Here is a 27,184-nt window from a genome sequence, read left to right as displayed (position 1 = left end):
TCCTGTATTAACAGACCTTTACTAGTCCTGTACTAACAGACCTTTACTAGTCCTGTATTAACAGACCTTTACTAGTCCTGTATTACTAGTCCTGTATTACTAGTCCTGTATTAACAGACCTTTACTAGTCCTGTATTACTAGTCCTGTACTAACAGACCTTTACTAGTCCTGTACTAACAGACCTTTACTAGTCCTGTACTAACAGACCTTTACTAGTCCTGTATTAACAGACCTTTACTAGTCCTGTATTACTAGTCCTGTACTAACAGACCTTTACTAGTCCTGTACTAACAGACCTTTACTAGTCCTGTATTAACAGACCTTTACTAGTCCTGTATTACTAGTCCTGTATTAGAGGACCTTTACTAGTCCTGTATTAGAGGACCTTTACTAGTCCTGTACTAACAGACCTTTACTAGTCCTGTATTAACAGACCTTTACTAGTCCTGTATTAACAGACCTTTACTAGTCCTGTACTAACAGACCTTTACTAGTCCTGTATTAACAGACCTTTACTAGTCCTGTATTAACAGACCTTTACTAGTCCTGTATTAACAGACCTTTACTACTCCTGTATTAACAGACCTTTACTAGTCCTGTATTACTAGTCCTGTATTAGAGGACCTTTACTAGTCCTGTATTAGAGGACCTTTACTAGTCCTGTATTAACAGACCTTTACTAGTCCTGTATTAGAGGACCGTTACTAGTCCTGTATTACTAGTCCTGTATTAACAGACCTTTACTAGTCCTGTATTAACAGACCTTTACTAGTCCTGTATTAACAGACCTTTACTAGTCCTGTATTACTAGTCCTGTATTAACAGACCTTTACTAGTCCTGTATTACTAGTCCTGTATTACTAGTCCTGTATTACTAGTCCTGTATTAACAGACATCTACTAGTCCTGTATTACTAGTCCTGTATTACTAGTCCTGTATTAACAGACCTTTACTAGTCCTGTATTACTAGTCCTGTATTACTAGTCCTGTATTAACAGACCTTTACTAGTCCTGTATTACTAGTCCTGTATTACTAGTCCTGTATTAACAGACCTTTACTAGTCCTGTATTACTAGTCCTGTATTACTAGTCCTGTATTAACAGATCTCTACTAGTCCTGTACTAACATGCCTATATAGACGTCTGCAATGCTTTCTTCTTCCCCATAGGGCTCTGGTCTAAAGTAGTGCACTATATAGGGAATAGGGTGCCATAGGGCTCTGGTCTAAAGTAGTGCACTATATAGGGAATAGGGTGCCATAGGGCTCTGGTTTAAAGTAGTGCACTATATATAGGGAATAGGGTGCCATAGGGCTCTGGTCTAAAGTAGTGCACTATATAGGGAATAGGGTGCCATAGGGTTCTGGTCTAAAGTAGTGCACTATATATAGGGAATAGGGTGCCATAGGGCTCTGGTCTGAAGTAGTGCACTATATATAGGGAATAGGGTGCCATAGGGCTCTGGTCTAAATTAGTGCACTATATAGGGAATATGGTGCCGTTTGGGATCTAGCCTTTCTCTCACAACAGTAAATCCTAGTCAGATAAATGCTCTCACACACACAATATAATCTACAGAGATCTGCTGTGTCCTATAGTTAGACACAAGGACCACTGAACTAGCATCATTCTATAGGGTCACACTATAATCTACAGAGATCTGCTGTTAGATACAAGGACCGCTGAACTAGCATCATTCTATAGGGTCACACTATAATCTACAGAGATCTGCTGTGTCCTATAGTTAGACACAAGGACCACTGAACTAACATCATTCTATAGGGTCACACTATAATCTACAGAGATCTGCTGTGTCCTATAGTTAGATACAAGGACCACTGAACTAGCATCATTCTATAGGGTCATACTATAATCTACAGAGATCTGCTGTGTCCTATAGTTACATACAAGGACCACTGAACTAACATCATTCTATAGGGTCACACTATCATCTACAGAGATCTGCTGTTAGATACAAGGACCACTGAACTAGCATCATTCTATAGGGTCACACTATAATCTACAGAGTTCTGCTGTGTCCTATAGTTAGACACAAGGACCACTGAACTAACATCATTCTATAGGGTCACACTATAATCTACAGAGATCTGCTGGGTCCTATCGTTAGATACAAGGACCACTGAACCAGCATCATTCTATAGGGTCACACTATCATCTACAGAGTTCTGCTGTGTCCTATAGTTAGATACAAGGACCGCTGAACTAACATCATTCTATAGGGTCACACTATCATCTACAGAGATCTGCTGTGTCATATAGTTAGACACAAGGACCGCTGAACTAACATCATTCTATAGGGTCACACTATAATCTACAGAGATCTGCTGTGTCCTATAGTTAGACACAAGGACCACTGAACTAACATCATTCTATAGGGTCACACTATAATCTACAGAGATCTGCTGTGTCCTATAGTTAGACACAAGGACCGCTGAACTAGCATCATTCTATAGGGTCACACTATCATCTACAGAGATCTGCTGTTAGATACAAGGACCACTGAACTAGCATCATTCTATAGGGTCACACTATAATCTACAGAGTTCTGCTGTGTCCTATAGTTAGACACAAGGACCACTGAACTAACATCATTCTATAGGGTCACACTATAATCTACAGAGATCTGCTGTGTCCTATAGTTAGACACAAGGGCCGCTGAACTAGCATCATTCTATAGGGTCACACTATCATCTACAGAGTTCTGCTGTGTCCTATAGTTAGATACAAGGACCGCTGAACTAACATCATTCTATAGGGTCACACTATAATCTACAGAGATCTGCTGTGTCCTATAGTTAGACACAAGGACCGCTGAACTAGCGTCATGAAAGGTGACAGACGTGTTGATTATTGTTTTCCTCTGAAACTGGCAGTCTTCTCTAATTGCGTTGTGTATCCAGGCCCTTAACTTCGCCTGTCTCTCGTTCCTTCCGCCCCGTCTGCCCACCCAACTGTCTACCTGTCTCCTCAATGATTGATTTACCCCTCAAAAAAAACTGTGATTAACACATTCTCTGAAATGCGTTGGTTTTACCAATAATATATTACATTTTTCAAAACAAACTTTTCTATTGTCCTATCAAGAGTTGCCAAATGCATCTTTCCATCCTCTCTCTCCACAGTGGTGACCTGCCCTCCGCCTCCTCCCGTCCACAACGGGCTCCTGGAGGGCTCCGTGTTTGAGTGGGGTACCAGCGTGAGCTACAGCTGCCTGCCCGGGTACGAGCTCTCCTTCCCGGCTATCCTCACCTGTGTGGGCCTGGGCTCCTGGAGAGGAGATCTGCCTCAGTGTCTGCGTGAGTCAACACAACAAACACCGTCATGTTTTAAAGATACAGGTTTTCAACTCTGCAAAGAGGTTTAAAGAAACAGGTTTTCAACTCTGCAAAGAGGTTTAAAGATACGTGTTTTCAACTCTGTACAAAGAGGTTTAAAGAAACAGGTTTTCAACTCTGCAAAGAGGTTTAAAGATACAGGTTTTCAACTCTACAAAGAGGTTAGGAGATACAGGTTTTCAACTCTACAAAGAGGTTAGGAGATACAGGTTTTCAACTCTACAAAGAGGTTAGGAGATACAGGTTTTCAACTCTGTACAAAGAGGTTAGGAGATAGAGGTTTTCAACTCTACAAAGAGGTTAGGAGATACAGGTTTTCAACTCTACAGAGGTTAGGAGATAGAGGTTTTCAACTCTACAAAGAGGTTAGGAGATACAGGTTTCCAACTCTACAGAGGGTTAGGAGATACAGGTTTCCAACTCTACAGAGGTTAGGAGATACAGGTTTCCAACTCTACAAAGAGGTTAGGAGATACAGGTTTTCAACTCTACAGAGGTTAGGAGATAGAGGTTTTCAACTCTACAAAGAGGTTAGGAGATACAGGTTTCCAACTCTACAGAGGGTTAGGAGATACAGGTTTCCAACTCTACAGAGGTTAGGAGATACAGGTTTCCAACTCTACAAAGAGGTTAGGAGATACAGGTTTTCAACTCTACAAAGAGGTTAGGAGATACAGGTTTTCAACTCTACAAAGAGGTTAGGAGATACAGGTTTCCAACTCTACAAAGAGGTTAGGAGATAGAGGTTTTCAACTCTACAAAGAGGTTAGGAGATACAGGTTTTCAACTCTACAAAGAGGTTAGGAGATACAGGTTTTCAACTCTGTACAAAGAGGTTAGGAGATACAGGTTTTCAACTCTACAAAGAGGTTAGGAGATACAGGTTTTCAACTCTACAAAGAGGTTAGGAGATACAGGTTTGCAATTCTACAAAGAGGTTAGGAGATACAGGTTTGCAATTCTACAAAGAGGTTAGGAGATACAGGTTTTCAACTCTACAAAGAGGTTAGGAGATACAGGTTTTCAACTCTACAAAGAGGTTAGGAGATACAGGTTTTCAACTCTACAAAGAGGTTAGGAGATACAGGTTTCCAACTCTACAGAGGTTAGGAGATACAGGTTTCCAACTCTACAGAGGTTAGGAGATACAGGTTTTCACCACGTAGATAATAATAATTCATATATAATGAATAATAATAATTAATATATAATTAATAATAACAAGTAATATAATAATTAATAATAATAATTAATATATAAGTAATAATAATACTTAATATAATAATTACTAATAATAGTTAATATAATAATTCATAATAATAATTTATTTTGTGTCCCTTTCTTGTATCTTAACCAACAACAGCATCGCCAACAGGTGCATAAATACACACCAATCACAAACTATAGCAGACAACAGCATCGCCAACAGGTACATAAATACACACCAATCACAAACTATAGCAGACAACAGCATCGCCAACAGGTACATAAATACACACCAATCACAAACTACAGCAGACAACACATGGATACAGTTCCTAATTCAGATCGTAAATTATTCTGGTGGGAATTAATGATTTCTGGGCTCTGCCGGTTTTGTGAAGATGGACTCTGTATCGGCGGCCTGATGGTAGGAGCTGGTACTCCTGGTTGAGTGGGTGTGATAGTTCGGTGGCAACTGCCATGACATATTGTTTCTGAGATGTTCAACTCTGTTCAAACACAGATTGCCATGGTATAGTGTTTCTGAGATGTTCAACTCTGTCCAAACACATAGATTGCCATGGTATAGTGTTTCTGAGATGTTCAACTCTGTCCAAACACATAGATTGCCATGGTATAGTGTTTCTGAGATGTTCAACTCTGTTCAAACACAGATTGCCATGGTATGGTGTTTCTGAGATGTTCAACTCTCTACAAACACGTAGATTGCCATGGCATAGTGTTTCTGAGATGTTCAACTCTCTACAAACACATAGATTGCCATGGTATAGTGTTTCTGAGATGTACAAAGAGGTAGATTGCATGTTGTACTGTATATAAATAGCATGTTGTCTTCTATATTGTGATGAATAATAGGGAGGCTTGCTACAATGCACAGCTGAGAGATTTGAGATGTTAAACAACAGGACAAAGTGCTGACCATATAAATCCTGAAAGTGATAATGTATGCATAGTGTGCAGTAAATGCTTCCTCTATCATCCCCAGTAGATTGGTTCTACTAAGTCAAGTACAGTACAGAGCCAATACAGAGCTGGGTCTTTACACTGCTGAATATAGAGAGTAACACCACAGCAGTACAGTACAGGGTAATACCACTAGATTAACACCACAGCAGTACAGTACAGGGTAATACCACTAGATTAACACCACAGCAGTACAGTACAGTACAGGGTAATACCACTAGATTAACACCACAGCAGTACAGTACAGGGTAATACCACTAGATTAACACCACAGCAGTACAGTACAGGGTAATACCACTAGATTAACACCACAGCAGTACAGTACAGGATAATACCACTAGATTAACACCACAGCAGTACAGTACAGGGTAATACCACTAGATTAACACCACAGCAGTACAGTTTTTGGTAATACCACTAGATTAACACCACAGCAGTACAGTACAGGGTAATACCACTAGATTAACACCACAACAGTACAGTATTGGGTAATACCACTAGATTAACACCACAGCAGTACAGTACAGTATAGGGTAATACCACTAGATTAACACCACAGCAGTACAAAACAGGGTAATACAACTAGAATAACACCACAGCAGTACAGTACAGTATAGGGTAATACCACTAGATTAACACCACAGCAGTACAGTACAGTATAGGGTAATACCACTAGATTAACACCACAGCAGTACAGTACAGGATAATAGCACTAGATTAACACCACAGCAGTACAGTACAGGGTAATACCACTAGATTAACACCACAGCAGTACAGTACAGGGTAATACCACTAGATTAACACCACAGCAGTACAGTACAGGGTAATACCACTAGATTAACACCACAGCAGTACAGTATAGGGTAATACCACTAGATTAACACCACAGCAGTACAGTACAGGGTAATACCACTAGATTAACACCACAGCTGTACAGTACAGGATAATAGCACTAGATTAACACCACCGCTGTACAGTACAGTATAGGGTAATACCACTAGATTAACACCACAGCAGTACAGTACAGGATAATAGCACTAGATTAACACCACAGCTGTACAGTACAGTATAGGGTAATACCACTAGATTAACACCACAGCAGTACAGTACAGGGTAATACCACTAGATTAACACCACAGCTGTACAGTACAGTATAGGGTAATACCACTAGATTAACACCACAGCAGTACAGTACAGGGTAATACCACTAGATTAACACCACAGCAGTACAGTATAGGGTAATACCACTAGATTAACACCACAGCAGTACAGTTTTTGGTAATACCACTAGATTAACACCACAGCAGTACAGTATAGGGTAATACCACTAGATTAACACCACAGCAGTACAGTTTTTGGTAATACCACTAGATTAACACCACAGCAGTACAGTACAGTATAGGGTAATACCACTAGATTAACACCACAGCAGTACAGTACAGTATAGGGTAATACCACTATATTAACACCACAGCAGTACAGTACAGTATAGGGTAATACCACTATATTAACACCACAGCAGTACAGTACAGGGTAATGCCACTAGATTAACACCACAGCAGTACAGTACAGGGTAATACCACTAGATTAACACCACAGCAGTACAGTACAGGGTAATACCACTAGATTAACACCACAGCAGTACAGAACAGGGTAATACAACTAGATTAACACCACAGCAGTATAGTACAGTTTTGGGTAATACCACTAGATTAACACCACAGCAGTACAGAACAGGGTAATACCACTAGATTAACACCACAGCAGTACAGTACAGTTTTGGGTAATACCACTAGATTAACACCACAGCAGTATAGTACAGTATAGGGTAATACCACTAGATTAACACCACAGCAGTACAGTACAGGGTAATACCACTAGATTAACACCACAGCAGTACAGTACAGGGTAATACCACTAGATTAACACCACAGCAGTACAGTATAGGGTAATACCACTAGATTAACACCACAGCAGTACAGTACAGTATAGGGTAATACCACTAGATTAACACCACAGCAGTACAGTACAGGGTAATACCACTAGATTAACACCACAGCAGTACAGTACAGTACAGGATAATAGCACTAGATTAACACCACAGCAGTATAGTACAGTATAGGGTAATACCACTAGATTAACACCACAGCAGTACAGTACAGTATAGGGTAATACCACTAGATTAACACCACAGCTGTACAGTATAGGTTAATAACACTAGATTAACACCACAGCAGTACAGTACAGTATAGGGTAATACCACTAGATTAACACCACAGCTGTACAGTATAGGGTAATAACACCACTAGATCCCTCATTCTCCCATCTGCACTGATCTTATAATATTGCTAAAGATAGAGGTACATGTTCTCTACTACGCAACATCATCAACAACAACAACAACATCTCTGCAGTTCACTTGTCCAACAGGGTTATAGAGAGTAGCGTTGTCTCAAATGGCACTGACAGGGTTCTGGTCAAATCTAGTGCACTTTATAGGGAATAGGGTCCCATTTGGGACTCGGGCCTAGGATTCTAACAATTCTGCAACTGTCTGGCATCTCTCTGCATGTATACTGATAACTGGGAAGAATAGAACATTCATCAAGGAAAAAAAGTTAGGAGACTCCGAGCCTGAGTCCACAGGCGGGTTTAACACCAGGCCTATTTGTTATGCACAGCTAGTTCTGGCCCCCAGCCGTCCATCCCATCTACGTTGTATTTCCATAAAACAGAAGGTTATCACTGGGGCTGCCGCTCAGAGCCGTGACAAATGGCTGTGTCACCCTTTTTGGTCCTTAACATTCTAGAATGCCAGTGGAATGTTGAGAGTCGTCGTCGGAATATTGAGAATGGAATGTTGAGGGTCATCGTCGGAATATTGAGAATGGAATGTTGAGTGTCATTGTCGGAATATTGAGAATTGAATGTTGAGGGTCATTGTCGGAATATTGAGAATGGAATGTTAAGGGTCATTGTTGGAATATTGAGAATGGAATGTTGAGTGTCATTGTTGGAATATTGAGAATGGAATGTTGAGTGTCATTGTTGGAATATTGAGAATGGAATGTTGAGTGTCATTGTTGGAATATTGAGAATGGAATGTTGAGTGTCATCGTCAGAATATTGAGAATGGAATGTTGAGTGTCATTGTCGGAATATTGAGAATGGAATGTTGAGTGTCATTGTTGGAATATTGAGAATGGAATGTTGAGTGTCATTGTTGGAATATTGAGAATGGAATGTTGAGTGTCATTGTCGGAATATTGAGAATGGAATGTTGAGTGTCATTGTCGGAATATTGAGAATGGAATGTTGAGTGTCATTGTCAGAATATTGAGAATGGAATGTTGAGTGTCATCGTCAGAATATTGAGAATGGAATGTTGGAATGTTTGACAGGTGACAATTCCATCAGGACTCTTGCAGTGTATTCAGTCCTTAGTATCTTTATCTGTTGGCATGTCACTAACACCTAAGAGGGAATGAAATCACAGTTCATAATGTCTGAAACATTTAGACAAATATCAGTGTTGAGGAAGACATTAAATAACGTGATAGACTGTAGTTTTAGGATATTTACAGGCAGACTGTTTTTCATTTTATATTCTCGGTTAGTATTGCGTACTGAGAGGAAGCCATCTCCGGGCTATTGTGTGGTAATGGCTTTTGGAGCCGGTGTGTTTTGGCTGTGTGTACGTAGCAGAGAGAAGAGAGAGAGAGAGAGAGAGAGAGAGAGAGAGAGAGAGAGAGAGAGAGAGAGAGAGACAGACAGAGAATGAGATATGGAGAACACTAAACTTATCTCTTCGTCCAGACCTGCAACATGAGGCAGATGTCAAGTCCTGAGGAGCTGCAAGCGGCAGCCGGAGGCCACATTGTTGACTTTATCCCCGTAGTGCTGCCTGATTCCCATGGCTGACTGCGTGACTTGACACAGTGACTCTGACTGCGTGACTGAGAACAGTGATTCTGTGTGCGTCCCAAATGCCAAACTATTCCCTATATGGTGGCTTAATTCTGATCATACTTTTAATCAGATCCCTATGAGCTCTGGTCAAAAGTAGTGCACTATATAGGGGAATAGACTGCCGTTTGGGACGCCGAACCAGCTGACTCTGGTCTCTCTCTCTCTCTCTCTCTCTCTCTCTCTCTGCTTTCTTATAATCTATCATTAAGTAGCTAAAGCCTAAAGCTAACTAGAACCCTGCTGATGGCGATCAGCTGGTGGAGAGGGAGAATGGATGATTCTTCTGCTTCAGCTGGTGGAGAGGGAGAATGGATGATTCCTCTGCTTCAGCTGGTAGAGAGGGAGAATGGCTGATTCCTCTGCTTCAGCCTGGTGGAGAGGGAGAATGGATGATTCCTCTGCTTCAGCTGGTGGAGAGGGAGAATGGATGATTCCTCTGCTTCAGCTGGTAGAGAGGGAGAATGGATGATTCTTCTGCTTCACTCTGGTGGAGAGGGAGAATGGATGATTCCTCTGCTTCAGCCTGGTGGAGAGGGAGAATGGATGATTCCTCTGCTTCAGCTGGTGGAGAGGGAGAATGGATGATTCCTCTGCTTCAGCTGGTGGAGAGGGAGAATGGATGATTCCTCTGCTTCAGCTGGTGGAGAGGGAGAATGGATGATTCCTCTGCTTCAGCTGGTAGAGAGGGAGAATGGATGATTCCTCTGCTTCAGCCTGGTGGAGGGGGAGAAAGGATGATTCCTCTGCTTCAGCCTGGCGGAGAGGGAGAATGGATGATTCCTCTGCTTCAGCCTGGTGGAGAGGGATAATGAATGATTCCTCTGCTTCAGCCTGGTGGAGAGGGAGAATGGATGATTCCTCTGCTTCAGCTGGTGGAGAGGGAGAATGGATGATTCCTCTGCTTCAGCCTGGTGGAGAGGGAGAAAGGATGATTCCTCTGCTTCAGCCTGGTGGAGAGAGAGAATGGATGATTCTTCTGCTTCAGCTGGTGGAGAGGGAGAATGGATGATTCCTCTGCTTCAGCTGGTAGAGATGGAGAATGTCTGATTCCTCTGCTTCACTCTGGTGGATAGGGAGAATGGCTGATTCCTCTGCTTCAGCCTGGTAGAGAGGGAGAATGGATGATTCTTCTGCTTCACTCTGGTGGAGAGGGAGAATGGATGATTCCTCTGCTTCAGCCTGGTGGAGAGGGAGAATGGATGATTCCTCTGCTTCAGCTGGTGGAGAGGGAGAATGGATGATTCCTCTGCTTCAGCTGGTGGAGAGGGAGAATGGATGATTCCTCTGCTTCAGCTGGTGGAGAGGGAGAATGGATGATTCCTCTGCTTCAGCTGGTAGAGAGGGAGAATGGATGATTCCTCTGCTTCAGCCTGGTGGAGGGGGAGAAAGGATGATTCCTCTGCTTCAGCCTGGTGGAGAGGGAGAATGGATGATTCCTCTGCTTCAGCTGGTGGAGAGGGAGAATGGATGATTCCTCTGCTTCAGCTGGTGGAGAGGGAGAATGGATGATTCTTCTGCTTCAGCTGGTGGAGAGGGAGAATGGATGATTCTTCTGCTTCAGCTGGTGGAGAGGGAGAATGGATGATTCCTCTGCTTCCGCTGGTGGAGAGGGAGAATGTCTGATTCCTTTGCTTCAGCCTGGTGAAGAGGGAGAATGGATGATTCCTCTGCTTCACTCTGGTAGAGAGGGAGAATGGATGATTCTTCTGCTTCACTCTGGTGGAGAGGGAGAATGGATGATTCCTCTGCTTCAGCCTGGTGGAGAGGGAGAATGGATGATTCCTCTGCTTCAGCTGGTGGAGAGGGAGAATGGATGATTCCTCTGCTTCAGCTGGTGGAGAGGGAGAATGGATGATTCCTCTGCTTCAGCTGGTGGAGAGGGAGAATGGATGATTCCTCTGCTTCAGCTGGTAGAGAGGGAGAATGGATGATTCCTCTGCTTCAGCTGGTGGAGAGGGAGAATGGATGATTCCTCTGCTTCAGCTGGTGGAGAGGGAGAATGGATGATTCTTCTGCTTCAGCTGGTGGAGAGGGAGAATGGATGATTCTTCTGCTTCAGCTGGTGGAGAGGGAGAATGGATGATTCCTCTGCTTCCGCTGGTGGAGAGGGAGAATGTCTGATTCCTTTGCTTCAGCCTGGTGAAGAGGGAGAATGGATGATTCCTCTGCTTCACTCTGGTTGAGAGGTAGAATGGATGATTCCTCTGCTTCACTCTGGTGGAGAGGGAGAATGGATGATTCCTCTGCTTCAGCCTGGTGGAGAGGGAGAATGGGGTTTCGTTCCATCCCTGTGCTACTGACAGGGGTGGCAAATAGCACCCTATTCCCTTATTAGTGCACTACTTTTGGCTGGGCTCTAGTCAGCCGTAGTGCACTACTTTTGACTGGGCTCTAGTCAGCCGTAGTGCACTACTTTTGACTGGGCTCTAGTCAGCCGTAGTGCACTACTTTTGACTGGGCTCTAGTCAGCCCTAGTGCACTACTTTTGACTGGGCTCTAGTCAGCCGTAGTGCACTACTTTTGACTGAGTTCTAGTCAGCCGTAGTGCACTACTTTTGACTGAGCTCTAGTCAGCCGTAGTGCACTACTTTTGACTGAGCTCTAGTCAGCAGTAGTGCACTACAGTATGTAGGGCGTAGGGTGCCATTTGGAAAGCATACAGAGAGGTAGAGCTCTGAGTTTTCGTCCTGTCTGGCACGGAGGGCTTCAGCTGTGTTGTTAACCCTCAAGGCCATGTCAGGAAATATTTTGTTTTGATGAGGGTAATTATTAAAATGTAACCCCGGGGTAGCTCTCCCACCCTCTTCACCCCGCGGACACTGGAGTCTCTATTCAAAGTATCTTCTTACTGTATTTATTCACTGGTGGCTGGTGTCCCAATCAAATAAAATACCTGATTGAATCACTTGAAAATAATCCAAACTAAAGTGACATACCACATGATACCATATAATCTACCCATGGATAAAAGATTGATTAAAAACAACAGAATGTTTTAGTTATGTGCCAAACAACAGCACAGTGGTGGTTGCTAAGGCTTCACCTAATGGGCATCCACATCAAGAATATAAAAGAAGAGCACAGTGGTGGTTGCTAAGGCTTCACTTCATGGGGATCCACATCCAGAATACAAAGAAGAGCACAGTGGTGGTTGCTAAGGCTTCACTTCATGGGGATCCACATCCAGAATACAAAGAAGAGCACAGTGGTGGTTGCTAAGGCTTCACTTCATGGGGATCCACATCCAGAATACAAAGAAGAACACAATGGGGGTTGATAAGGCTTCACTTCATGGGGATCCACATCCAGAATACAAAGAAGAACACAATGGGGGTTGATAAGGCTTCACTTCATGGGGATCCACATCCAGAATACAAAGAAGAACACAATGGGGGTTGCTAAGGCTTCACTTCATGGGGATCCACATCCAGAATACATAATAAATCATAAACAAGTTAACTAAATCCAATGTTTGGGTCTCTCCACTCCCACCATTTAATATACCATATAATCGGCCCATCCAATATGAAACATTTATAAAAATGAACATGACTGAATAATGTTTTAGTTATGTGGACTATGTTTTAGTTATGACGGCACAGAGAAGATGGCTAACGTTTTACATGCCCGATAACCGATTGTGTTTTTATCTTCGTTTTTTTGCGTTGGTTGTAACTTATTTTTTAAACTTATTTTTTACATAATGTTGCTGCTACCGTCTCTTAAGACCGAAAAAATAACTTCTGGACATCAGAACAGCGATCACTCATCACGAACAGGCAGAATCCTTTTTTTCCCCTTTAACAAGTTTGACGAGCCCGGCGTGAAGGACATACTGCTTTCCCAGGAACAGGCCCAAATCCCCATCATTTGCGTGAAGTGATGACGGAGAAAAAGAGGACCGAGGTCCGGCTGCCTTCTGAGAATTCGTAGGCGATCGAATAAACCAGCCCTGCCTTCCGTTCTTCTAGCTAACGTGCAATCATTAGAACATAAAATCGTGGACCTACGTAGGAAGATTAAACTACAAACTGGGCATTAAAAATGGTAATATCTATTTCTTCACGGAGTCGTGGCTGAACGATGACAATATCAACATACAGATGGCTGGTTATACGCTGTATCGGCAGGATAGAACAGCAGCATCTGGGAAGACAAGGGGTGGTGGACTATGCATATATGTAAACAACAGCTGGTGCACAATATCTAAGGAAGTGTCTAAGGTTTTGCTCGCCTGAGGTAGAGTATCTCATGATAAGCTGTAGAATCAATCAATCAAATGTATTTATAAAGCCCTTCTTGCATCAGCTGATGTCACAAAGTGCTGTACAGAAACCCAGCCTAAAACCCCAAACAGCAAGCAATGCAGGTGTAGAAGCACAGTAGCTAGGAAAAACTCCCTAGAAAGGCCAGAACCTAAGAAGAAACCTAGAGAGGAACCAGGCTATGAGGGGTGGCCAGTCCTCTTCTGGCTGTGCCGGGTGGAGATTATAACAGAACATGGCCAAGATGTTCAAATGTTCATAAATGACCAGCAGTGTCAAATAATAGAACACACTATCTACCTAGAGAGTTTTCATCTGTATTTTTCGTAGCTGTCTACATACCACCACAGACCGATGCCGGCACTAAGATCACACTCAAAGATCTGTATTCCGCCATAAGCAAACAGGAAAATGCTCATCCAAAGGCGATGCTCCTAGTGGCTGGGGGCTTTAAATGCAGGGAAACTTAAATTTGTTTTACCCAAATTTCTATCAACATGTTAAATGTGCAACCAGAGGGGGAAAAAACTCTAGACCACCTTTACACACAGACACGTACAAAAGTCTCCCTCACCCTCCATCTGACCATAATTCTAGCCTCCTAATTCCTGCTTACAAGCAAAAAATAAAGCAGGAACCACCAGTGACTCAGTCAGTAAGGAAGTGGTCAGATGAAGCAGATGCTAAGCTACCGGACTGTTTTGCTAGCACAGACTGGAATATGTTGCCGGGATTCTTCCTATGGCATTGAGGAATATACCACATCTGTCACTGGCTTCATCAATAAGTGCATTGTTGATGTCATCCCCACAGTGACCGTACGTACATACCCCAACCAGAAGCCATGGATTACAGGCAACATCCGCAATGAACTAAACGCTAGAGCTGTCGCTTTCAAGGAGCGGGACTCTAACCCGGAAGCTTATAAGAAATCCCACTATGCCCACCGACGAACCATCAAACAGGACTAAGATGGCAGGGCGTGCAAACCATTACAGACTACAAAGGGAAGCACAGCCGAGAGTTGCCCAGTGACACGAGCCTACCAGACGAGCTGAACTACTTCTATGCTCGCTTCGAGGCAAATAACACTGAAACATGCATGAGAGCATCAGCTGTTCCGGATCACTATTTGATCACGCTCTCCGCAGCCGATGTGAGTAAGACCTTTAAACAGGTTAAAATTCACAAGGCCGCAGGGCCAGGCGGTTTACCAGGACGTGTATTGCGAGCATGCGCTGACCAACTGGCAAGTGTCTTCACTGACATTTTCAAACTCTCCCTGTCCGAGTCTGTAATACCAACATGTTTTAAGCAGACCACCATTATCCCTGTGCTCAAGAACACTAATGTAACCTGCCTAAATGACTACTGACCCGCAGCACTCACACCTGAAGTCATGAAGTGCTTTAAAAGGCTGGTCATGGCTCACATCAACACCATTATCCCAGAAACCCCAGACCCACTCCAATTCTCATACCTCTCTAACAGATCCACAGATGATGCAATATCTATCTTTCCCACCTGGACAAAAGGAACACCTATGTGAGAATGCTATTCATTGAACACAGCTCAGCATTCAACACCATAATGCCTTCAACACTCATCAAATAAGATAAGGACCCTGGGACTAAACACCTCCCTCTGCAACTGGATCCTGGACTTGCTGACAGGCCGCCCCCAGGTGGTAAGAGTAGGTAAAAACACATCCGCCACGCTGATCCTCAACACAGGGGCCCCTTAGGGTTGCGTGCTCAGTCCCCTCCTGTACTCCCTGTACTCCCTGTTCACTAATGACTGCACGGCCAGGCAAAACTCCAAAACCATTAAGGTTGCCGATGACACAACAGTGGTGGGCCTGATCACCGACAACGACGAGACAGCCAATAGGGAGGAGGTCAGAGATCAAGACAAAGGAGAGGATTGTGGACTACAAGAAAAGGAGGATCGCTGTAGTGGTGCAGGTTGAGAGCTTCAAGTTCCTTGGTGTCCACATCACCAACAAACTAACATGGTCCAAGCACACCAAGACAGTTGTGAAGAGGGCACAACAAAACCTATGTCCCTTCAGGAGACTGAAAAGATTTGGCATGGGTCCTCAGATCCTCAAAAGGTTCTACAGCTGCATCATCGAGAGCATCCTGACTGGTTGTATCACTGCCTGGTACCTCTATACCAGGCGGTGTCAGAGGAAGGCCCTAAAAATTGTCAAAGTATCCAGCCACCCTAGTCATAGACTGTTCTCTCTGCTACCACACGTTAAGTGGTACCGGAGCACCAAGTGTAGGTCCAAGAGGCTTCTAAACAGCTTCTACCCCCAAGCCATAAGACTCCTAAACATCTAATCAAATGGCTACTCAGACTATTTGCATTGCCACCTCTCCCCCCTTTTACACCACTGCTACTCTCTGTTATTATCTATGCATAGTCACTTTAATAACTCTACCTACATGTACAGTATGTTTGAAACTGTGATGACCCAGAAGAACCCCAGGAAGAATAGGGCTCATTAAGGTGTCAGTTAACGGGGATTCATAATAATGAAGGCAAACCAATCCAATAGTTTCTCACGGCTTCGCTGCTTGAACCCTTCTCTGATTGAGGGTTAAATATGGAAGACACATGTGCAACTGACTAGGTATCCCCCTTTCCCTAATGAATAATTAATCACAGGTAATTAATAATTAATCAAACTCATTCCATGGAGGAACGAATGTGTCTGTGCTTTTTCACTCCTCCCTTGTACTTGAACTCTCTTCACCTTGTTGTCTAGGTCTTCATTGGCTAGTTAGGAACTCTCCTCACCTTGTTGTCAAGGTCTACATTGGCTAATTAGGAACTCCCCTCACCTGGTTGTCTAGGTCTTCATTGGCTAGTTAGGAACTCCCCTCACCTTGTTGTCTAGGTCTTCATTGGCTAGTTAGGGACTCCCCTCACCTGGTTGTCTAGGTTTTCATTGGCTAGTTAGGAACTCTCCTCACTTTGTTGTCTTCATTGGCTAGTTAGGAACTCTCCTCACCTGGTTGTCTAGGTCTTCATTGGCTAGTTAGGAACTCTCCTCACCTGGTTGTCTAGGTCTTCATTGGCTAGTTAGGAACTCCCCTCGCCTGGTTGTCTAGGTCTTCATTGGCTAGTTAGGAACTCCCCTCACCTGGCTGTCTTCATTGGCTAGTTGGGAACTCCCCTCACCTTGTTGTCTAGGTCTTCATTGTCTAGTTAGGAACTCCCCTCACCTGGTTGTCTAGGTCTTCATTGGCTAGTTAGGAACTCCCCTGACCTGGTTGTCTTCATTGGCTAGTTAGGAACTCTCCTCACCTGGTTGTCTAGGTCTTCATTGGCTAGTTAGGAACTCTCTTCACCTGGTTGTCTAGGTCTTCATTGGCTAGTTAGGAAATCTCCTCACCTGGTTGTCTAGGTCTTCATTGGCTAGTTAGGAACTCTCTTCACCTGTTTGTCTAGGTCTTCATTGGCTAGCTAGGAACTCTCCTCACCTTGTTGTCTAGGTCTTCATTGGCTAGTTAGGAACTCCCCTCACCTGATTGTCTAGGTCTTCATTGGCTAGTTAGGAACTCCCCTCACCTGGTTGTCTAGGTCTTCATTGGCTAGTTAGGAACTCCCCGCACCTGGTTGTCTAGGTCTTCATTGGCTCGTTAGGAACTCCCCTCACCAGGTTGTCTTCATTGGCTAGTTAGGAAGTCCCCTCACCTGGTTGTCTTCATTGATTAGTTAGGAACTCTCCTCGCCTTGTTGTCTAGGTCTTCTTTGATTAGTTAAGAGGTCCCCTCACCTGGTTGTCTTCATTGATTAGTTAGGAACTACCCTCACCTGGTTGTCTTCATTGATTAGTTAGAAACTCCCCTCACCTGGTTGTCTCGGTAACTTCATTGATTAGTTAGGATCTCCCCTCACCTGGTTGTGTAGGTCTTCATTGGGAACCAATTAAAAGGAAATAACAAAACCAGCAGCCATTGGGCCCCTCACATGGAATGAGTTTGACAGACCTGGAATAAATTAAGAACAACCCACTGAATTAAAGCCAGGGTTTTGGGTCTCTCCACTCCCAGCTCTATAATATACCATATGATCTGCCCATGCACTATAAACATGGATAAAACACAACATGAGTGAGGAATATGTTTATGAGTCCGTATGAATTCAGTGAACTTAAAGCTAATGTTTTGGGCCTCTCCATTCCAGCCAAGTTCTGTGGAGACCCTGGTACCCCAGCCAAGGGGAAAAGAGAAGGACGAAGTTTAATCTACAAGTCAGAGGTTACCTTCAGCTGTAGCGCCCCCTATGTCCTGGTGGGGTCAACTACACGCATCTGTCAGGACGACAGCACCTGGAGCGGCTCTCAGCCACGATGCATAGGTAGGTAACAACATCATACTGTAACAGCTACAGTCTATAGGTAACAACATCATACTGTAACAGCTACAGTCTACAGGTAACATCATACTGTAACAACTACAGTCTATAGGTAACAACATCATACCGTAACAACTACAGTCTACAGGTAACATCATACTGTAACAGCTACAGTCTATAGGTAACAACATACTGTAACAGCTACAGTCTATAGGTAACAACATCATACTGTAACAGCTACAGTCTACAGGTAACATCATACTGTAACAACTACAGTCTATAGGTAACAACATCATACCGTAACAACTACAGTCTACAGGTAACAACACCATACTGTAACAGCTACAGTCTACAGGTAACAACAACATACTGTAACAACTACAGTCTATAGGTAACAACATACTGTAACAGCTACAGTCTATAGGTAACAACAACATACTGTAACAGCTATAGTCTATAGGTAACAACAACGTACTGTAACAGCGATAGTCTATGGGTAACAACATCATACTGTAACAGCTACAGTCTACAGGTAACAACATCATACTGTAACAGCTACAGTCTACAGGTAACAACATCATACTGTAACAACTACAGTCTATAGTTAACAACACCATACTGTAACAACTACAGTCTATAGGTAACAACATCATACTGTAACAACTACAGTCTATAGGTAACAACATCATACTGTAACAACTACAGTCTATAGGTAACAACATCATACTGTAACATCTACAGTCTATATATAACATCATACTGTAACAGCTATAGTCTATAGGTAACAACATCATACTGTAACAGCTTCAGTCTATAGGTAACAACATCATACTGTAACAACTACAGTCTATAGGTAACAACATACTGTCACAACTACAGTCTATAGGTAACATCATACTGTAACAGCTACAGTCTATAGGTAACAACATCATACTGTAACAGCTACAGTCTATAGGTAACAACATACTGTAATAACTACAATCTATAGGTAACAACATCATACTGTAACAGCTACAGTCTACAGGTAACAACAACATACTGTAACAGCTACAGTATATAGGTAACAACATCATACTGTAACAGCTACAGTCTACAGGTAACAACATACTGTAACAACTACAGTCTATAGGTAACAACATCATACTGTAACAACTACAGTCTATGGGTAACATCATACTGTAACAGCTACAGTCTATGGGTAACAACATCATACTGTAACAGCTACAGTCTACAGGTAACATCATACTTAAACAGCTACAGTCTGTAGGTAACAACATCATACTGTAACAGCTACAGTCAACAGGTAACAACATCATACTGTAACAGCTACAGTCTATAGGTAACAACAACATACTGTAACAACTACAGTCTATAGGTAACAACATCATACTGTAACAGCTACAGTCTACAGGTAACAACATACTGTAACAACTACAGTCTATAGGTGACATCATACTGTAACAACTACAGTCTATAGGTAACATCATACTCTAACAACTACAGTCTATAGGTAACAACACACTGTCACAACTACAGTATATAGGTAACAACATCACACTGTAACAGCTACAGTCTATAGGTAACATCATACTGTAACAACTACAGTCTATAGGTAATAACATCATACTTTTACAACTACAGTATATAGTTAACAACACCATACTGTAACAACTACAGTCTATAGGTAACAACATCATACTGTAACAACTACAGTCTATTGGTAACAACATCATACTGTCACAGCTACAGTCTATAGGTAACAACATCATACTGTAACAGCTACAGTCTATAGTTAACAACATCATACTGTCACAGCTACAGTCTATAGGTAACAACATCATACTGTAACAACTACAGTCTATAGGTAACAACATCATACTGTAACAACTACAGTCTATAGTTAACAACACCATACTGTAACAACTACAGTCTATAGGTAACAACATCATACTGTAACAACTACAGTCTATAGGTAACAACATCATACTGTCACAGCTACAGTCTATAGGTAACAACATCATACTGTAACAGCTACAGTCTATAGTTAACAACATCATACTGTCACAGCTACAGTCTATAGGTAACAACATCATACTGTCACAGCTACAGTCTATAGGTAACAACATCATACTGTCACAGCTACAGTCTATAGGTAACAACATCATACTGTAACAGCTACAGTCTACAGGTAACAACATCATACTGTAACAGCTACAGTCTATAGGTAACACCATACTGTAACAGCTACAGTCTATAGGTAACATCATACTGTAACAGCTACAGTCTACAGGTAACAACATACTGTAACAGCTACAGTCTATAGGTAACAACATCATACTGTAACAGCTACAGTCTATAGGTAGCCTCACACTGTAACAACTGAATCGGGTCTGAATCGGGTCTGAATCGGGTCTGAATCTGGTCTGAATCGGGTCTAAATCGGGTCTGAATCTGGTCTGAATCGGGTCTGAATCGGGTCTGAATCAGGTCTGACTCGGGTCTGAATCGGGTCTGAATCGGGTCTGAATCTGGTCTGAATCGGGTCTGAATCGGGTCTGAATCTGGTCTGAATTGGGTCTAAATCGGGTCTGAATCGGGTCTGAATCAAGTCTGAATCGGGTCTGAATCGGGTCTGAATCGGCCCCCCATATCTTTAAGAGACTCTACAAAGTATGCTTCCGTAGATATGACAGACTCATCCTCATGATAGTAACCCAGGGTGATTGTGATCTATGTCCTTCTAGAACCATCCAGGACAACCTGTGAGAACCCAGGAACACCTGAATACGGCTCCGTGAACATCAGCCTGGGGTTCAAGGTACGTTTGAAAGGACTGTTCCCTTCTAGATACCTTTAAAGTGGCAATCTGGGATGGGTACATCCCCCATGGTTAAAACTATCATTTAAAAAACTCATAGACGGTCAATCCTTGCATCCATAGCTCTGTCTATGAATTTGAGAGTGGTTACATTTCTCCTGCCCCAATCCCTCAGCTTTTTACCAAAGAAAGTGGTGACCATTTTGAACCCCAGTACAGTATGTTACACTGAGTCTGTACTGGACCAACGATGATAGAGTACTGGTTTAAGGTTGTGTCTGGTTCTGAGGGTACAGTATGTTGGACTGAGACTGTACTGGACCAACGATGATAGAGTACTGGTTTAAGGTTGTGTCTGGTTCTGAGGATACAGTATGTTGGACTGAGACTGTACTGGACCAACGATGATAGAGTACTGGTTTAAGGTTTAAAACTGTCTGGTTCTGAGGGTGCCGTATGTTGGACTGAGACTGTACTGTACCAACGATGATAGATTACTGGTTTAAGATTGAATCCGGTTCTGAGGGTGCAGTATGTTGGACTGGGAGCGTGTGTGAACTGACTGTACTGAAACTGTATGGAGATGTGATGATATGTGAAACCACAGTCCAACCCACCAGCTGGAAGATCTAAATGTGTCTGGATTGGAATCATCTTGTATTCTATTGGATGATGTTATATTGGCGCAAGGCAGTCTCTCTCTCTCTCGCGCTCTCTCTGTCTCTCTGTCTCTCACTCTCTCTCTGTCTCTCTCTCTCTCTCTCTCTCTCTCTCTCTCTCTCTCTGTCTCTCTGTCTCTCACGCTCTCTCTGTCTCTCTCTCTCTCTGTCTCTCTCTCTCTCTCTCTCTCTGTCTCTCTCTCTCTCTGTCTCTCTGTCTCTCTCTCTCTCTGTCTCTCTCTCTCTCTCTCTCTCTCTCTGTCTCTCTGTCTCTCTCTCTCTCTCTCTCTCTCTCTCTCTCTCTCTCTCTGTCTCTCTGTCTCTCACTCTCTCTCTGTCTCTCTGTGTATCTCTCTGTCTCTCTGTCTCTCTCTCTCTCTCTCTGTCTCTCTCTCTCTCTCTTTCTCTGTGTCTCTCTCTCTGTCGCTCTCTCTCCCTCTCTCTCCCTCTCTGTCTCTCTGTATGTCTCTCTCGCTCTCACACAAATGTGCTTTACACACATTTCCAATAGTGATGCAATTTGCTAAAAACAAACAGTCTTTAGAGGTTAATTATGATTATGATGATGTTATATTGGCGCAAGGCAGTCTCTCTCTCTCTCGCGCTCTCTCTGTCTCTCTGTCTCTCACTCTCTCTCTGTCTCTCTCTCTCTCTGTCTCTCTCTCTCTCTCTCTCTCTCTCTGTCTCTCTGTCTCTCTCTCTCTCTCTCTGTCTCTCTCTCTCTCTCTCTGTCTCTCTGTCTCTCACTCTCTCTCTGTCTCTCTGTGTATCTCTCTGTCTCTCTGTCTCTCTCTCTCTCTCTCTGTCTCTCTCTCTGTCGCTCTCTCTCCCTCTCTCTCCCTCTCTCTCTCTCTGTATGTCTCTCTCGCTCTCACACAAATGTGCTTTACACACATTTCCACTAGTGATGCAATTTGCTAAAAACAAACAGTCTTTAGAGGTTAATTAGACTAAACTGTCTTTTGGGGTTAATTAGACTTAACTGTCTTTAGAGGTTAATTAGACTTAACTGTCTTTAGAGGTTAATTAGACTTAACTGTCTTTTGGGGTTAATTAGACTTAACTGTCTTTTGGGGTTAATTAGACTTAACTGTCTTTTGGGGGTTAATTAGACTTAACTGTCTTTGAGGTTAATTAGACTTAACTGTCTTTGATGTTAATTAGACTTAACTGTCTTTGAGGTTAATTAGACTTAACTGTCTTTTGGGGGTTAATTAGACTTAACTGTCTTTTGGAGGTTAAATAGACTTAACTGTCTTTTGGGGTTAATTAGACTTAACTGGACTCATCCTAAAAGTGTTCGGGGGCTCCTGAGTGGCGCAGCGGTCTAAGGCACTGCATCTCAGTGCTAGAGGCGTCACTACAGACCCTGGTTCGATTCCAGGCTGTATCACAACCGGCCATGATTGGTGGGCAGTAAGGTGGAGTTTAGTAATGTCTGTCTGTCTGTCTCTCTGAACCAGGTGGGCAGTAAGGTGGAGTTTAGTAATATCTGTCTGTCTGTCTCTCTGAACCAGGTGGGCAATAAGAGGTTTAGTAATGTCTGTCTCTCTGAACCAGGTGGGCAGTAAGGTGGAGTTTAGTAATGTCTGTCTGTCTGTCTGTCTATCTGAACCAGGTGGGCAGTAAGGGGTTTAGTAATGTCTGTCTGTCTGTCTGTCTCTCTGAACCAGGTGAGCAGTAAGGAGTTTAGTAATGTCTGTCTGTCTGAACCAGGTGGGCAATAAGGGGTTTAGTAATGTCTGTCTGTCTGAACCAGGTGGGCAGTAAGGAGTTTAGTAATGTCTGTCTGTCTGTCTCGCTGAACCAGGTGGGCAATAAGGGGTTTAGTAATGTCTGTCTCTCTGAACCAGGTGGGCAGTAAGGTGGAGTTTAGTAATGTCTGTCTGTCTGTCTGTCTCTCTGAACCAGGTGGGCAGTAAGGGGTTTAGTAATGTCTGTCTGTCTGTCTGTCTGTCTGTCTGTCTGTCTGAACCAGGTGGGCAATAAGGGGTTTAGTTCTGTCTGTCTGTCTGAACCAGGTGGGCAGTAAGGAGTTTAGTAATATCTGTCTGTCTGTCTCTCTGAACCAGGTGGGCAGTAAGGTGGAGTTTAGTAATGTCTGTCTCTCTGAACCAGGTGGGCAGTAAGGTGGAGTTTAGTAATAATGTCTGTCTCTCTGAACCAGGTGGGCAGTAAGGTGGAGTTTAGTAATGTCTGTCTGTCTGTCTGTCTCTCTGAACCAGGTGGGCAGTAAGGGGTTTAGTAATGTCTGTCTGTCTGTCTGTCTGTCTGTCTGAACCAGGTGGGCAATAAGGGGTTTAGTTCTGTCTGTCTGTCTGAACCAGGTGGGCAGTAAGGAGTTTAGTAATATCTGTCTGTCTGTCTCTCTGAACCAGGTGGGCAGTAAGGTGGAGTTTAGTAATGTCTGTCTCTCTGAACCAGGTGGGCAGTAAGGTGGAGTTTAGTAATAATGTCTGTCTCTCTGAACCAGGTGGTCAGTAAGGGGTTTAGTAATGTCTGTCTCTCTGAACCTGGTTCTGTCTGTCTGAACCAGGTGGTCAGTAAGGTGGAGTTTAGTAATGTCTGTCTGTCTGTCTCTCTGAACCAGGTGGGCAGTAAGGTGGAGTTTAGTAATGTCTGTCTGTCTGTCTGAACCAGGTGTGGTGTAAGATCTGTCTGTCTGTCTGTCTCTCTGAACCAGGTGGACAGTAAGGTGGAGTTTAGTAATGTCTGTCTGTCTCTCTGAACCAGGTGGACAGTAAGGTGGAGTTTAGTAATGTCTGTCTGTCTGTCTCTCTGAACCAGGTGGGCAGTAAGGTGGAGTTCCAGTGCCAGCAGGGCCACCTACTCCAGGGTTCCACCACCCGACTCTGCCTGTCTGACCTCACCTGGAGCGGCTCTCAGCCAACATGCATCCGTGAGCTCTCCTTATCTCTTCCTCTGTCATCTTCCTCTCCTGACCTCTTCTTGTCTGTCTCTCTTCTCCCTCCACCTCTCCACTCTCCTCTCTCCCCTCTCTTATTCTTCAGTCCCCTCTCCTCTTCCTCAGTCCGCTCTCCTCTCTCCCCTCTCCTATTCCTCAGTTCCCCCTCCTCTCTCCTCTTCCTATCCCCTCTCCTCTCTCCCCTCTCCTATTCCTCAGTTCCCCCTCCTCTCTCCTCTTCTGCAGTCCCCTCTCCTCTCTCCCCTCTCATATTCCTCAGTTCCCCCTCCTCTCTCCTCTTCTGCAGTCCCCTCTCCTCTCTCGTCTCTCTGCTCTTCCCTCTCTTTGCTCTTTCCTCTCTCTTCTCTCCTCTTCCTCAGTCCTCTCTCTGCTCTCACAACCTCTCCTCTTCCTCAGTCCTCTATCCTCTATCTTCTATCCTCTCTCCTCTTCCTCAGTCCTCTATCCTCTCTCCTCTCTCCTCTCTTCTCCGTCCTCCCTCCTCTCCACTTCACATCTCCTGCTCCACTCTGCAATCGACTCCATGCCATTATGAGTGTGTCTGCCAGTGAAGTGTTGTTGACATGATTACTGATGTGTAGTGTAGCCTGAAGTGTGTAGAATGTTGCCGGGCCAATCGCTGTCAGTTTCCCTATGAAGTGTGTAGAATGTTGCCGGGCCAATCGCAGTCAATTTCCCTATGAAGTGTGTAGAATGTTGCCTAGCCAATCGCTGTCAGTTTCCCTATGAAGTGTGTAGAATGTTGCCTGGCCAATCGCTGTCAGTTTCCCTATGAAGTGTGTAGAATGTTGCCTGGCCAATCGCTGTCAGTTTCCCTATGAAGTGTGTAGAATGTTGCCTGGCAAATCGCTGTCAGTTTCCCTATGAAGTGTGTAGAATGTTGCCTGGCCAATCGCTGTCAGTTTCCCTATGAAGTGTGTAGAATGTTGCCTGGCCAATTGCTGTCAGTTTCCTTATGAAGTGTGTAGAATGTTGCCTGGCCAATCGCTGTCAGTTTCCCTATGAAGTGTGTAGAATGTTGCCGGGCCAATCGCTGTCAGTTTCCCTATGAAGTGTGTAGAATGTTGCCTGGCCAATCGCTGTCAGTTTCCTTATGAAGTGTGTAGAATGTTGCCTGGCCAATCACTGTCAGTTTCCCTATGAAGTGTGTAAAATGTTGCCTGGCCAATCACTGTCAGTTTCCCTATGAAGTGTGTAGAATGTTGCCTGGCCAATCGCTGTCAGTTTCCCTATGAAGTGTGTAGAATGTTGCCTGGCCAATCGCTGTCAGTTTCCCTATGAAGTGTGTAGAATGTTGCCTGGCCAATCGCTGTCAGTTTCCCTATGAAGTGTGTAGAATGTTGCCTGGCCAATCGCTGTCAGTTTCCCTATGAAGTGTGTAGAATGTTGCCTGTCCAATCGCTGTCAGTTTCCATATGAAGTGTGTAGAATGTTGCCTGGCCAATCGCTGTCAGTTTCCCTATGAAGTGTGTAGAATGTTGCCTGGCCAATCACTCTCAGTTTCCCTATGAAGTGTGTAGAATGTTGCCTGGCCAATCGCTGTCAGTTTCCCTATGAAGTGTGTAGAATGTTGCCTGGCCAATCGCTGTCATTTTCCCTATGAAGTGTGTAGAATGCTGCCTGGCCAATCGCTGTCAGTTTCCTTATGAAGTGTGTAGAATGTTGCCTGGCCAATCGCTGTCGGTTTCCTTATGAAGTGTGTAGAATGTTGCCTGGCCAATCGCTGTCAGTTTCCCTATGAAGTGTGTAGAATGTTGCCTGGCCAATCGCTGTCAGTTTCCCTATGAAGTGTGTAGAATGTTGCCTGGCCAATCGCTGTCAGTTTCCCTATGAAGTGTGTAGAATGTTGCCTGGCCAATCGCTGTCAGTTTCCCTATGAAGTGTGTAGAATGTTGCCTGGCCAATCGCTGTCAGTTTCCCTATGAAGTGTGTAGAATGTTGCCTGGCCAATCGCTCTCAGTTTCCCTATGAAGTGTGTAGAATGTTGCCTGTCCAATCGCTGTCAGTTTCCATATGAATTGTGTAGAATGTTGCCTGGCCAATCGCTGTCAGTTTCCCTATGAAGTGTGTAGAATGTTGCCTGGCCAATCGCTGTCAGTTTCCCTATGAAGTGTGTAGAATGTTGCCGGGCCAATCGCTGTCAGTTTCCCTATGAAGTGTGTAGAATGTTGCCTGGCCAATCGCTGTCAGTTTCCCTATGAAGTGTGTAGAATGATGCCTGGCCAATCGCTGTCAGTTTCCCTATGAAGTGTGTAGAATGTTGCCTGGCCAATCGCTGTCAGTTTCCCTATGAAGTGTGTAGAATGTTGCCTGGCAAATCGCTGTCAGTTTCCCTATGAAGTGTGTAGAATGTTGCCTGGCCAATCGCTGTCAGTTTCCCTATGAAGTGTGTAGAATGTTGCCTGGCCAATTGCTGTCAGTTTCCTTATGAAGTGTGTAGAATGTTGCCTGGCCAATCGCTGTCAGTTTCCCTATGCAGTGTGTAGAATGTTGCCGGGCCAATCGCTGTCAGTTTCCCTATGAAGTGTGTAGAATGTTGCCTGGCCAATCGCTGTCAGTTTCCTTATGAAGTGTGTAGAATGTTGCCTGGCCAATCACTGTCAGTTTCCCTATGAAGTGTGTAAAATGTTGCCTG

The 27,184-nt window shown here is 43.8% G+C and overlaps 1 protein-coding gene across 1 annotated transcript in view; it reads left to right on the top strand.

The window, feature by feature from the left end:
* LOC139405583 (CUB and sushi domain-containing protein 3-like) overlaps positions 1-27,184 on the top strand; it is a 493,337-nt gene that overhangs the window by 447,031 nt on the left and 19,122 nt on the right. The window contains exons 58-61 of the mRNA XM_071147995.1: positions 3,145-3,318; positions 17,976-18,149; positions 20,891-20,964; positions 24,411-24,522. Coding sequence (XP_071004096.1) covers positions 3,145-3,318; positions 17,976-18,149; positions 20,891-20,964; positions 24,411-24,522 — 534 coding nt within the window. The remainder of the gene's footprint in view (positions 1-3,144; positions 3,319-17,975; positions 18,150-20,890; positions 20,965-24,410; positions 24,523-27,184) is intronic.

The sequence above is a fragment of the Oncorhynchus clarkii genome, chromosome 3 (assembly GCF_045791955.1).
Source record: "Oncorhynchus clarkii lewisi isolate Uvic-CL-2024 chromosome 3, UVic_Ocla_1.0, whole genome shotgun sequence".
NCBI lineage: Eukaryota > Metazoa > Chordata > Actinopteri > Salmoniformes > Salmonidae > Oncorhynchus > Oncorhynchus clarkii.
The sequence above is the reverse complement of the archived record's forward strand: the minus strand, read 5'-3'. Positions and strand labels throughout refer to the sequence as shown.